At 45.1% G+C, this 13888-nt stretch overlaps 1 protein-coding gene across 2 annotated transcripts in view; it reads left to right on the forward strand.

Annotated features, from left to right (window-relative positions):
- The window catches only part of LOC311360414 (rho GTPase-activating protein 29-like), a 32405-nt gene that overhangs the window by 3694 nt on the left and 14823 nt on the right, over positions 1-13888 (forward strand). Inside the window, exons 3-4 of one of the 2 annotated variants that reach the window (XM_084480488.1) lie at positions 9536-9679; positions 13557-13653. In XM_084480488.1, the coding sequence (XP_084336614.1) occupies positions 9536-9679; positions 13557-13653 (241 nt within the window). Of the gene's footprint in view, positions 1-9535; positions 9680-12787; positions 13019-13556; positions 13654-13888 lie in introns of those variants that run through there. The other variant, XM_084480489.1, reaches the window with a different exon arrangement.

Genomic DNA, 13888 nt, shown 5'->3' on the forward strand with positions numbered 1-13888 from the left:
GTGAAGATGTTGTCTTTACGATCCCCTTTGCTCCCGGGAGAGCAGTGCCATGCTAAGGTGCGTGATCACCAATAATGGAGCTGTCAAGGAGCCAAGAATGTGGGGCAGTAGGAGTTGCGCTTGATTGCGCCCCCCCCCCCCCCTCTCTCTTGTAGCCCAGTAGCCATGCCCCCTGTTGGGTCAAGATAATCTTTGTCTTCTTCCACGGTCCCCAACTCACGCCATTGACCCCTTGGTCTGCTCTGTCTCACGCCTCGGGGCCCCGGCCTCGCTGTTATGCGTCTTGAATTTGCCGCAAAATTGGAGGCGACTTTTTAGTGTGGTATTGAAGCGGCTGGAGCAAGGGGCGGTGAACAACAAGTGTGGCCCTACTTTCATTAACATCCCTTGGCCGAGCAGGAGTTTCTTTCTCCCCTCCCCCACCGCTTCCGTGAGGAGCTGATTTGTAGGAGTAATAGGCCCAACTGAAACTGAAAGAGGTGGTTGGGGAAACAATATGAAAGCCGAGCATTAGACACAAAGTCCAGTAAGAAGTAACAACGTTTACAAAATGGTTGTTCAATACTATAACTTATCAAAGTCAAACTTGGCTCACCCTTTTATGCTATACTACTATACTATACTTTTATGCATACTTTTTACGCATGCACATTTGAATGTTTAGAATCTAAGCTAAATTATTAACTAATAATGGAACCACAGTTTGTCGTAGGTAGTGACTTTTAATATTGGGTATACAGGAAATCCAAACCAGATGACATTTTCTATTTTAATTTCAGAAAGCTGTGATTCGGTTATTCAGAGATGGAAAAGCCTGGCTAATGGTTTAAATCTGGATGAAAAGAGAGCTCTCCATACACAGTGGAGCGGCTGGCCCCCTCCCATCCCCCTCCTCTTCCACATACTCTGCATTCCTTTTAAACAAATGTTCACTTGTAGCTATAGTGTCTTCAAGAGCCCCATGTGGAAGGTGTGAAGCAGATTGTCTGGGAAAATGGGGAAATACAATTGCAATTCAACCTCCACATACTAGTCATTCTATTTCTTTACAAAATATACATGTTTACACCGAACGGTTGAAAAGGAAGTATAAGCTACACTTTGTAACTGAATAAAATAGTGCCAGTAGATGTTACCTTCATCCATTTTTATCTTGAAATAAACATGTCCAGTGTACATTTAAAAGAAAATCAGGTCCTCGTGTGAACTGAACATCTATGATGCGACTTGGGTAATAATTCTGTAGCTTTTACTCTCGATGAATGCAAGGAACAGAAAAAAGAGTTTCCTCTTCAAGTGCATATAGCCTATAGCTTCTCTCTCACAATCTCTTAAGATGCCTCACATAGTTCTGAAAAGCTCAGCGGTTTTCCCCCCATTCTCAAGCCCGAGAAGCTGAGGAATGTATGCTGGGCTGTCGGCAGTTATGGATTTTTTTGTGGAGGCCCATGAGGTTGGATGAAACTACACCAACACCATATACTTAAAGGGCTTTTTATGCAGTTACAGCAGAAGAGATAAGCGCCAAAAGGCCCTCTCAGCCCTAGGGGGCTTGGTTCTCCCGGAAAGTCCTGGTTTTAACCACTGCACCCCAGGCGCTATTGGAATAAACAACCGTTTTCTGCTTATGAGTTGAGCAACCGTCTCACAGCGTGTTTGCTTATCTCAACGTTTGGGGCTTATTTGCTCAATGCATAGCGGGACTGTACAGTGCTTCGCAGATACTGTACTCCCACTTTTCCTCCGGTTGAGGCAGGGAAGAGGCTGAACATGGCCAGTGGATCCAACCAAATCTTTGACTTATTTTCCCCCCACCAGTGTCCTCAAGACACTGATAACCTCCTGCCCCGCTCCAGAAGAGCTGTATTGTTCTGTCTCCTTCTGTTCTACTGTGTGTCCTGGGCTAACTAATGTAGGCCTAATATGTAACAAAGGCCTAATATATTAAGAGCTATTAACCACTTACCCAAAACCCTTTTTAACCTCATTTATTGACACAAGTGGTGCCATTGGTTTATTTTGAGCAGGAAAATTTAGTTTTTTTTATATCAACGTTTTAATTAAAACCAAGTCTCCAGTCATCACGCGGCCAGCGATGGGTTTTCTTTCCCTGTGAAAAGTGCTACCATGCCTGCCAAAGTGGCCACTTCACAAACGGTTGCGGGTGGTGCCTTCCCTCGGAAGAAAAGACAAATCCTTGCCCTTAATGGTTTAATGGCCTGCTCCTCTTGTGAGGTAAAAAGGAGAGAGATTTGTTGGACAGTCTATTCCTCCACGGATGCCGAGAGATGTGTTCTGTGGAAGCCTGTGGTCGGGCCGTGTTTACTGGGTGAGGATTTATGGTTATTAGCCCCAGATCTTGGCACCGGCGAGCAGTCACGGTGAGGGTCGAGCTGGCCCTACGGTTCCCCTGCTAGCGGGAGCCCACATGGGTGCCTTTTGGGGTGGACCCCCTGAAATTTACAACCATGACTGCATGTGTGACGGCGAGGCAGCTACACACAGCGCTCATTTGTAAGGCCAAGTGCAGCCCCACCTCTCTGGTGGAACACACACGCAGATGACTTCAAACAGTATGCAGCATGTTGAATGCGCTTATCTTTGACTTTATGCAAAGGCAAAATGATAAAATCAAGGCTATGTTTATGTATGTATTTTATTAGTAACTTTGCCTTTATTTTCTCACTTTCTAAAATGCATTTTTTAACTCTGCCTTTCTAAAATGTTTTTTTAAACTTTGCCTTTATTTTCTATCTATTTTACTTTTTACTTATCTATTATTTTCTTTTATTGTATGACAATGTTTATATGTGAAGCACTTTGAGTCTGCCTTGTGTATGAAAAGTGCTATATAAATAAAGTTGCCTTGCCTTGCCTATGTATATTTAACACAAATTATTAAGAAGATAATACTTTTTAAATTGAATGTATTCAATACATTGGGCAACCAGAAGCTTCCTTTTCAAGACACATCCACAGTCTAATATTGTGTGGTAATATAAGGCTTCATGTGGAAAAATGCAACCTATCAATGTAGTTATTCTCCTTTAGTTGCATATCACCTTTCAGACAAAGGTATTGTGATACCAGGATATTTCTGTCTGTGTGGCTATTGTAAAGTCATTCATAGATGTTGTGATGTCTCAAGGAGTCAGTGTGGCCTTTGGGGCAAAATCACAGCCCTCAAAGAACGCAGTTATCTAGAGTTCAGGTAGCTGGCTGTTTATGGATAGCCTGCTGTTTACTGTCTGCCGGATGCCTGAAGGGAGCCCTCTCTCGCTCTCCAAACAAGGCAGGGGATGACGACGGCTAGGCATCCAGTAAAGCTGCATTTGCTTAGTTAAGTAAGGGGCTTGGGAGGGTGGTTTAAATAGAACCCTGACCAAACCAGCCCACCTGTTGCAGATCACGTTGCGGTCAGCTCAGTGGTGCCAACGAGTTACTGGCTACCGGGAGCTTTCCATCTTGGTATTTGATTCCAGACAATGTTACTGTTTGAGGAAAAAGTAAAACGACACCTGACCAAATCCTATCTTGTATTGGGGTGACTGATAAAGTTATAGAATATTGATATCATCATGTAAAGACCCATTCACACACGCAGTGCAACCCTGAACCTATCCAGACCTTGAGGAGCTGTGTGTGAGACCGCAAATGTCAGTTGAACTGGACAATAAACAGATGTATTTCCCTGCCAGCTCCTGAGTAAGAAGGCTGAGTAATGTCTGATTTAGCTCATGTGTGAATAGAGCAGGTCATTATCTGGAGAATCCCAGTGATTAGATCCAGTTTTACAAACTGGTACGGTTAGGTGGCCACAAATGCAATGAAGAAGAGGAGATATTTCTATCATGCAACTGGCGTGCAAATGCATGTAGTATTGATATCACCACAACATCAGTTACATTACAGATGAGTCGATAGCCACGTACACTGTCTTTGATGTGCGGATTCTTTGGAAAATGTCCGGAGTTCATACATCGAAACGGCTTAAGATTCTGTATTGTCTAGATCTCCTTTGATAGTTCTTGTGAGCCTAACCTTTCTCATGTGTAGAAACAGATGATTAAATGAATAGCTAAATATCACAATATTTTCAATATTTGGACATAGATTAAAAGGGAAAAGATCAACATCCACTTCGCCAGGTTTATTAGCTTGTTCTCCAGCTTCCACCTCGATGGGAACATCTCTGCATGACGAAAAGAGTCAGTTGGCTCCAAACACCATTGATGGTTGTCACCATCTTGGAATGGGGCGGATGGGATCCACAGTGAATGGGATCCGCCTTTTCGGCCTTAAGTCCACTGTTTAGTTGTGGGATTAAGTAAGGCCTCCAGCCAGTCAAGTCGTCCGCCCTTCCTGACCCTCCCTCCAGAGGGAGGGCCAGAGAGGTGCAGGCATGGGGCACGTCATCGGGGCTCCGAGGAGCACGCCTTCCTGGGGCCCTCCTCTATGGTCGGCCCCGGGGCCCCCTTCTCCCAGGAATAATGCTTGGTCACCAGACATCTGCCGAGGCTCGTCTGCTTTACCTGGAAGGGTCTTGCGTGTCCAGACAGGATATTTGATTGCTTGTTGTTGCCAGTTGGGGGGGGGGGGGTGGAAGTGGCTTTTTTCCCCCCCATATTGTCCTACCTGACGTATGTGAAGACGGCAGAACACAGTGGGATCCCCCCACCGAGCTGACAGCAGGTTTACGGGAAGACTTAGAGGGCTTGAAAGGCATATATTAAGCTCTGTTGTTGGCCTACTTTCTGTCAAGCTTGGTATTGTCAAAGGACACAAGTGGAAGTCCCACCCACGCTTCTGTTATCCTAAGAAGATCTCTAAGAAGATCCTAAGAAGAATTGGGTTGAAAACTGATACCGGAGGTAACCACACACAAGTTCCTAATGACATTATACAATGACATCATTACATACTTGATCATGATGTTCCATGTGTGTGCATTATTCTTCAATTAAGAGACACCTCTGCCTTTCCACAGTTTCACATCGACACGCTCCAATCCAACCAGACTTTACCTTGACAACACAAACACAATTTTTGCCGCTGCTTGGGATATTTACATTTCAGCCAATTGAAGTCCATAGAAAAACAGTAATTTTGTAGATGGAAGTAATTCATATTTATTGATTGTTGGTAGCTGTGGTATCAGCGTAATTAACCACTCCGGGGTCTCCTGTCACTGGAAAATACTGTACATCAGGGGAGTTGATGCGACCGCAGGGAAGCCAGGCGGCTAACTACCCCATCGTGGTTTATTCCTTATATATTCAATAGTGTTGAAGTGATTTAGTTGATGAAACAATACGTTTCAAATTTGTTAAAATTCAAATCTGCTACTTATACCTTTTGAAAAGGCAAAGCTTTTCTCATCAAATCTAGTTCAAACCTGACACCACTTCTGCTACTGGAAAGTTGCGGGTCTAATATTTAATGTGATCATATGAGGTTGAAATCCATATTTTGACAGATTCTCAACAGCCAACCATAAAGTTAATGGCGCTGATTAGAGGAGATTTACACGATCAAAATAGGGCATCAGATCATCTGTCCCCACTGCGTAGAACATGGTGTGTGTGTGTGTGTGTGTGTGTGTGTGTGTGTGTGTGTGTGTGTGTGTGTGTGTGTGTGTGTGTGTGTGTGTGTGTGTGTGTGTGTGTGTGTGTGTGTGTGTGTGTGTGTGTGTGTGTGTGTGTGACTAGATAGATAGATTTACTTTATTGATCCCAAGCTGGGAAATTGCAGTGTAGCAGCAGCATTACACACAGTAACAACACAAATAAAGAGTGTGTGTGTGTCTTTCATTGAAACAATGCCGCCAGGCCCCACACTGCACCGCCTGTTATCTCCCCCGCCACAAAGGCCCGCCTCCCCGCGGCCTTCCCACAATCGCCAACACATTTCCAGTGAGCAGCTTTTTTTGATGCCATTGTTGTGACAAAAGCAATTTGCGGCCGCGTCTAGATGTGGTGTGTGCCCCGGCGCTGGGCCGACAATGAGACGGTTCAGTGGCCATTCTGCCAGCCCCTCGACGAGCTGTCTTTTCCCCCTCAGCGAGTGCACAGACCCCCCCTTTTACACCACTCATCAGTGGCACCGATTTGCACCCAAAAACGCTCGCCCTATTTTTGATGATGATCGCATCAGTGTCGTTAAGTTAAGCGATATTTTCCCCCAAATTAAATCTGTTGCTGTTTATTGTGGTTTTCTTTTTGTGGGTGGCCGTTTAAGTGTGATCTAAACAGCCCTAATTATATTGATTGTAGTGACACAGTAGGGGTGCAGCTGGTTGTGCTTAGCTTCCCACAGCTGTGTGTGTGTGTGTGTGTGTGTGTGTGTGTGTGTGTGTGTGTGTGTGTGTGTGTGTGTGTGTGTGTGTGTGTGTGTGTGTGTGTGTGTGTGTGTGTGTGTGTGTGTGTGTGTGTGTGTGTGTGCAGCACGCAATTTGTATTTCTTTAGTCAACGTTTATAGAAACCTATTGTAATCGAGAGAGATTGAAGTGCTTTTTTAAGTTTAATTTGATATAATTTAAACGAACACGACGACACCAATAGCGTTTTGTTCACCCTCGTTCACGACATCCATTGCTCACATTAACGGAAACGACTATACATTTCTTCTCACATAGGTTGAGGGTTAACGGGATCCAAAAAAACCCCGGTTTGGCATGCCTTTTGATTGACGTCCTGCCTCGCAGCACGCTCCTGATCAGCGTCCACCTTTTGTCATTCAAAACCAAGACCCTCAGGTGTGCCAAACTCCACGGCCGGCCCCATCTCATGTGCTAATCAGTGACCGCCGCGTTTCCTCCTGCCTGAAAGGCATCAAACGCCGTCGTTCCCGCTGGAAACACCAGCCGACCACAACTGAGAGGAGGAGGGATTAAAGCGAGGTGATGATGGTCTTTTAATGAAGGTCCTTTGTTGGCCTCGGCCTCGGAGCGGAGACTTCAAAAGGGGTGGGCGGGGGTGGGAGTTGAGGGGGGTCAGAGACCTTTCCCCCGGGGGCTAGCCACCCCGGCCCAACGGCGTGGTGACGGCCTGTAATCAGGAGGCGGTGAGGGTCGAAGGGATATCGCCTTCAGCCCAGGAAAGGGGCTTCAGGTTACGAGTTCCGAATTTCAAGGAGGGATAAAGTAAATTGAATAGATTTTATCCCTCCGAGATCAATTAAGTTTGATCAAATGAAAGTTTTCATAAGATGACATCATGTGCTACAAACCTGGGTGCCGCTGATTGGCTCTTTCGGTAACCGACCCATTTGTCTTCATGATTTAACATCATACATTAACCATCTCTCCTGGAATGTTTCTATTTGAATTCTCGTGTGTGTGTGTGTGTGTGTGTGTGTGTGTGTGTGTGTGTGTACCCTGTGGTTAAATCGAACCCACACCCATTCCACTGCCAAAAGTTCCAGCCTCCTCTGTTATACAGAACACACACACACCTCTTTTTGACGGCCTCTGTAAATCCTTTTAACTTCACCATAAACTACGCCTCCCGTCCCAGCCTGCTACGTCAGCGTTGTGGCGTTAATGCAAACCAGACGGGCCGCTTGTTGTGTACAGCACTGTGTGCAAAACAGCCAGTTAGACGTGAACTCACCTGTTGACTGATTGCCAGCACATAGCTGTATATTAGGCACTGCACCATAAGCCTATCCCACTGGCTTTGTTGGTTGCATGCTTTTGAGTCCCATGCCAAGATGGCACTTCTTTCATGTTTCTTTTTGTTGATGCCGTCGTTCTAATTAGTGTTTTATTAGGTTTATTTTAGAACGTAACTGCACATTTGAAATGCATGCTTGGTTTTGTGGCTAAATTTAGATTTAGACCTTGCAGTGTGAAGAAAGCTTGGGCATCCAGCACTACAGTTTGGTTTTTTATTTGAGTTCAATTCCGCCAGGAAATGGCCCGATCCAAAGAAGTCAGTTTGAAGTCTTCAAACTTTATTAAGTTTCATTACATGACAACATTCAACAGACACTTTCATCATTACAAGGCCTCTGAAGATAGTGAGGGAACAACGTCACAACAACAAGTTGTTTTTCAGTTGGGCAAGTTTACACAAAGACTTGACAAATATAGTACATCCTTCATTCAAACTCTGTGTTTTCCTCACTGCATACAAGGAGTTGGACGACTCCTGTCACTTATCCTGCCTTGTTGGCGCTCATACTTCAGTGACATAAGAAGGCAGTGAGGGGATCATTCAAAACACCTCGAGGAATTCTCTTCCGCCACAACTCACCCCACACACATTCTAACTGTTCCTCATTCCAATGAGATTCTCAGTTTTTAATCATATTCACTTTTGTATTGTTTAACCTATAAGACCTCTGCGATATCTGTTTGTCATGTTATGTCCTATAACATGTTTGCGATTACTGTAATGACAATTGCTTTAATGGACAATAAAGATCTTCTGAAACAGAGTCTGAGTCTGAAAGACTTGAACAGGCATACCTCTTCTTGGTTATCTGCTCGTTCATGAGGACAGAATACATTTTTCTCATAGCCCAACGACAGAGGGAGAAGAAGCGAGTATGCATGCAGGTGTAATCAGAAGGCGTTGGGTACATTCTTTCGTCTCAAGCAGTCGTCCTCTGGTGTTTGGCCGAAAAGAAAGGCTTCGCCTCCAGAGTTCACGCAGACAGCTGTATGACAAAGAAACCAGTCTGCACAATGACAAAGTCACCAGCTTTGTCATTTGAGTCATGTCTTCCTTGACATTTTCACACCTGAAAACTGCAGGAAAACAAGATCTTTATCTCCACAACAATGTATTTAGGTAAAAGTCTGGAGTCTGGGGTTAGTTCAGTCGTTCATTACAGTAAGGGCTTAGGGTTGTTGCTCAGGCAGCATGCAAATATTGGGGTTTGCATTATATTTGTAACCCCCCCCCCCACCGCTGACTACCTCTTAACCTTGTTGACAGCTTGCTTGGCAATTGTAATAGTTAGAGTCTGTGTGTGTGTGTGTGTTTCTGCTTGAACACACACATTGAATTGAATGTTAAACAGATAGGTTGCAACATAGTGTCTTGCTGCAACAAATGGGTCTTTCAGCATAATTCGAAAAGAAGTGTCATAGCATTTCCTCACTGTTACCATGTGAGGAAATGTGTCATACAATGTGTCATACCATGTGCTTGCATGAACTAGAGAATACAGTAGAGTTCAATTCATATTATGATTAGCCCTGTAGGTGAAAGATATAGATGGAACAGATGATGACTTGTCTGTCACAATCACAAAGACAAATCAAACCCTGTTTATTTTCTGTGAACAGAGGCAGACTTGCATTATCATTGACTGGGACCTAAGATGGCTCAGACTGTCAAATATGTAGCGCCAACATGGGTGTCCCCCACGGATGATAACATCACAAAAAAAAACGGATGTGTATCTTTTGTCACCTTGGTGTGTCTCTTGTGTCTAACCTTATTTCTAAGCTTGATATCAGATGGTGAAAAGCTTTGATTTGAAAGCTTTCCTCTCTCACCATAAAGCCTCTCTCTCACCATACAGAGGCCCAGGAGGGCCTGCAGCCCACGGTGCAGGAGCGTCTGGCCGAGCTGCTTCGTGTCCTGAAGGCCGTCATCGGCAAACACCCCTCGCTCAACTCTGTGGACATCCTGGGAGCCGCCGGCACGGTCATCGCAAGGGTCAAAGGTCAGCCCCCGCTACTCTGTCTGGAGTGGATACGCACACACGAACACGCACACACAGACAGACAGATGGACAGACAGTGGGTGATGTTGACACATGTTGACATGGGAGCCCATTGTAGTCCTGCAGATTCAGGTCAGGGGCCCTTAGCATCGCTCCAGACTGACATGACAAACGTACCGCACACGTATTCTCTTGACTTCTTCTCAGATTTAAACCGGCATGGGGGGGGGGGTGGGGGTTCTTCGTTTGTCCATTGTTTTCAAATTACCGTAAAGTAGAAATGTTTGTGAGTGTTTTTTATTCAATAAAAATGATATAACTCCTTCCATACAAGAGGAACATGAAGGTAGTGAATAAGCAAGCGGGGTGATGACCAACAAGGATAAAATTCCTCTTCACCACAGGTGTAATTTGCATTCCGTACTGCCACGACATGGTGACAGGATATCCTGTCACCATAAAGCCCCATTCTCTGCCTTTTGTTCAGGCAAGCGTCTGTGTGTGTGTGTGTACGTGTGCATGTGTTTGTGTGTGTCTGTGGCCGTCTGCTGAGCCACTGGTCCTATCTCCACATCTGAAAGACGATTCAGACCTGAAGAATGTACGTCATCACCCTGGCTTTGTGAGCAATGCCCGGAATGCCCAAGACGATGGATATGTAAATAGTCAAGACACTAACGGCGGGTGTAATCACTACAGGGGAAATAGAAAACAACTTTGTTTGATCTCAGACCAGGAAATAGACACTGGACGAACAACCTTACGTACACAACAACCTTACGTAGACTGTCATGAACTACATCCACCTCTATTCCGAAAGATTTTTTGCCACCGCACGGGCGGCCACACAGAGCTTGGCGTCGTGGTACCCCGGTGTGATCCCTCGGATGGCATGGACATTCTTGTCCACTAGGGGGTGGCTTACAAGCCCCGCATCTGTGGAGCCCGACCGGCCACTCGGGGGCCAGCGTGTAACTCAAAACCCCCCGGCGCATAAAGGGGACAGTGAGCCGGGCTGAAAGGGAGAGTGGTGGGGCGGCACCGGGGGTGTAAAGAGCCATGAATCAGCAGGAGACCCGCGGAGAGCTCCAGAGACCCCAGGCTGAATGGCTGGGATGATGGCGGGCCCTGTGCGGCGCTGTTCCTCCAGAGTGCTTTCCCTTGTTCCCCCCTCGTGTTCCCGGTCGCCAGAGCTTTGATCCCAAGGTGTGATCGCTTGGGCCTCCACTCTTTGAACGACTGCCAGGAATTCAGGAGGAAAACAAGAAGAAGAAGAAGAAGAAGAAGAAGAAGAAGAAGAAGTAGAAGAAAAACAGTGCCCACAAAAACATGCTTTGGATGGAATGTCTCCGCTTCTATTCCCACCAGCGGATTACTGCTTAGATAATAGAAGATACATATTTATATCTGTTATGTACACACATACACATGTGTGCAGTGTGCGCGCGCACACACACACACACACACACACACACACACACACACACACACACACACACACACACACACACACACACACACACACACACACACACACACACACACACACACACACACACACACACAGGGAGAGAAAGTGTCAAAAAGCACACTTAAACCCCGGCTGCCTGGACACACAATGCGTCATTGTCTCTGGTGTTACATTGTACAATGTTTGTCTTTGCCCACTGGTTTTGTCTACTTCTGCAGATTTAATCTTTAAACCTACTATCGGCCGTTCAAACGAGATTCAAGGCCTTCTCTTTTTCGGGATCAATCCTCTTAGGTTTCCCTTCCTTCTCTCCTTACGGTAATCTCAAGGCCAGCGCAATAAAAATATCATTTTCCTTGAGTTATTGAAATTCTTTCCTTGTTCTCTCCGCCATCTTTGTCTGGAGGAGATCAGCGTGCATCTCCTCCAGACAAAGATGGCGGAGAGAACAAGGCAAGAATTGCATCTGTTTACTGCAGTGCATCTCTGGCCTTGAATCGAGGAATCACAATGTTTCCATTGTTTTTTATTGTGCTTGCTTATCAGACAGCTGCTGGATTAGTTTCATGGTTACGTGAAGTATGAACCCTAGGGGTGTTTATGTGACTTGTGTTAACAATCTTTTGATATTGCTTGTAATCTTTGAGTAGTAGGACTATACCTCATTCAATGACAAATTACTCATTATTAGGATGGCTTTATGAAACATGACATGCTTGAATACACAATTTCCTGCAGGAATTATATGCAAGACAGTTTAATTATACCTACATTGTGTGTAGGCCTACAGCATGTGCTTCTAGTATTTTTCACTTTTATTTTTTGCATACAGAGAATAACAAAGCTTATTTCCAAGCACAGATTATTGTTTTGTACGTTCAGATGTTAAATAAGTATCAAGCTACATTCCATTCATTATAAGTGCGTTTGCTAATGTAAAAAAGTGAATACTTTGGAAAGACGTCGCTGCCACAATAAGTCAACTCACAAAGCACAATGACAGCTCATCCATCAGACGTTTTGTTTGACGCCTTAACCGTGCCACTTAAGTGTACAATTAGTCAGTGGGGCCTTGCACTTGAGATGGTGGTTCCCATATTTCAACGGTTCCTAGAGAGGTGGGGTGGGGCCGGGGGGGGGGGTGTCAGCACTCTGGAATCATTGTTATGAGACTCACAGGATTTCCTGAGGAAGAAGCCAGCGCTGCCGCTCCGTGGTCCCGGGGCCTGGGAATAGCAGCGCTCCAGTGGCAGGGTAGACCAGCAGCACCACCAGCAACCAGCACCACCACCACCAGCACACTGGCTGCTCCACACCCCACAACCCTTCGGCGTGACCCCACCTAGTTCACAGAGGGACCTATTTATTCTTTCTTCAGGTTGGCCCCCAAGAGCAGATGGAGGAGTCCGTTGGAGGGTTAGGAGTTGATACCTTTCGACTATTCCCCGATTGGTTGAGAGTTAGCTAGAGCTAGAGGTGACTGAAAAAGGGGGCGAGGGTTGTGGCGCTCTGACTGTTCAGCATGGCGTCACAAGAGTAGAGCAGCGCAAGCGTTTCCTGTGGTGAAACAGGAAGCACTCTGCACAGTTTTTTTTTTCCCTCTCCGCCTCTCCTGCCCTGGCTTCCTCCGATTGCGTTCTGAGAAGGGTCGGTCGCATCGCAGAGCCCGACCAAACACACGCTGAGAGTGCAAGGAATCACCAACCTTTGACTTCACTCTCGGATTATCGCACCGCTGATCGTGTTTGACATTTTGGATTTGTTTTGGATGTGCCAATGGAGTATCAAACCAGGGGATTAGAGATGGACTGCATTCTTCAAAACTCTCCCTGCACTTGGAAGGTCTTCCTGTAGCCATTTTTGTTGAAGTAAGACCCTCGTAGACACACACGGCCACTGCTTTGGAATTCTGAAATAGGATTTTTTTTTTAAAGTATATACTGTATGTATATACTTTCTAATTGTCAACCTCAAAAGCTCTTGGTGTGCCATTGCATTGGCTGTGTCTGATTTTTGGATTCCTGCAATTTGTTACTGCAAACCTTTTTTCACTTTACTTGTAAAAATGGATTCTTTATTTGCTTCTTGGAAGCCAGGGGTTTATATACCTATAAAAAACACATTTTATTGTATGCTGCACTCGATAAAATCAGTAACAGTGTTTATTCTGTCTTTTAGCTTTTTTCCTTAGTTTGTCTTGTCATGCAGTAATCACAGAATGTATGTTTGCTTTTCTGAATACTAGTTTGATCAAAGGAAATAGAAACCTGAGAATTTTAACAAACACAACAATGTGGTTGAATGTGTAGGTAACTCTGATCTCAGCTATAACCCAAATCTGACGCACTCGTCCGCAGTGACTGCTTTTTGTTGGAGGTTTTCATGTGGTTTATCTCTGCTTTACAGCCGTCGACTGCAGGGAAGTGAGCCCAGAAAACAAAAAGGCTATATTTGGCGAGATATACACGTCCATTGACACTTTGGCATTCACATTCGGCAATGTGTGAGTAGAGTGTTTGTTTACCTTTTCAGCACCATTTATGACTTTCTTTGTTAAACGCAAGGGGCTATAAAAGAGTTTCCACTCCTGCCCTGCTTTGTCAAAAAAGACAAATAGTGCATAGTATATTGCACCCAACCTAAGCGGAGTAAAACCCAAACCATAAAAGTAATCTTTTTGGATGAAGGGATTTGGGTTGTTTGAACATGTTCAGCAGCAGCAGTATTAATCTATGATT

This window comes from Micromesistius poutassou, assembly GCF_964030765.1.
Source record: "Micromesistius poutassou genome assembly, chromosome: 16".
Taxonomy (NCBI): domain Eukaryota; kingdom Metazoa; phylum Chordata; class Actinopteri; order Gadiformes; family Gadidae; genus Micromesistius; species Micromesistius poutassou.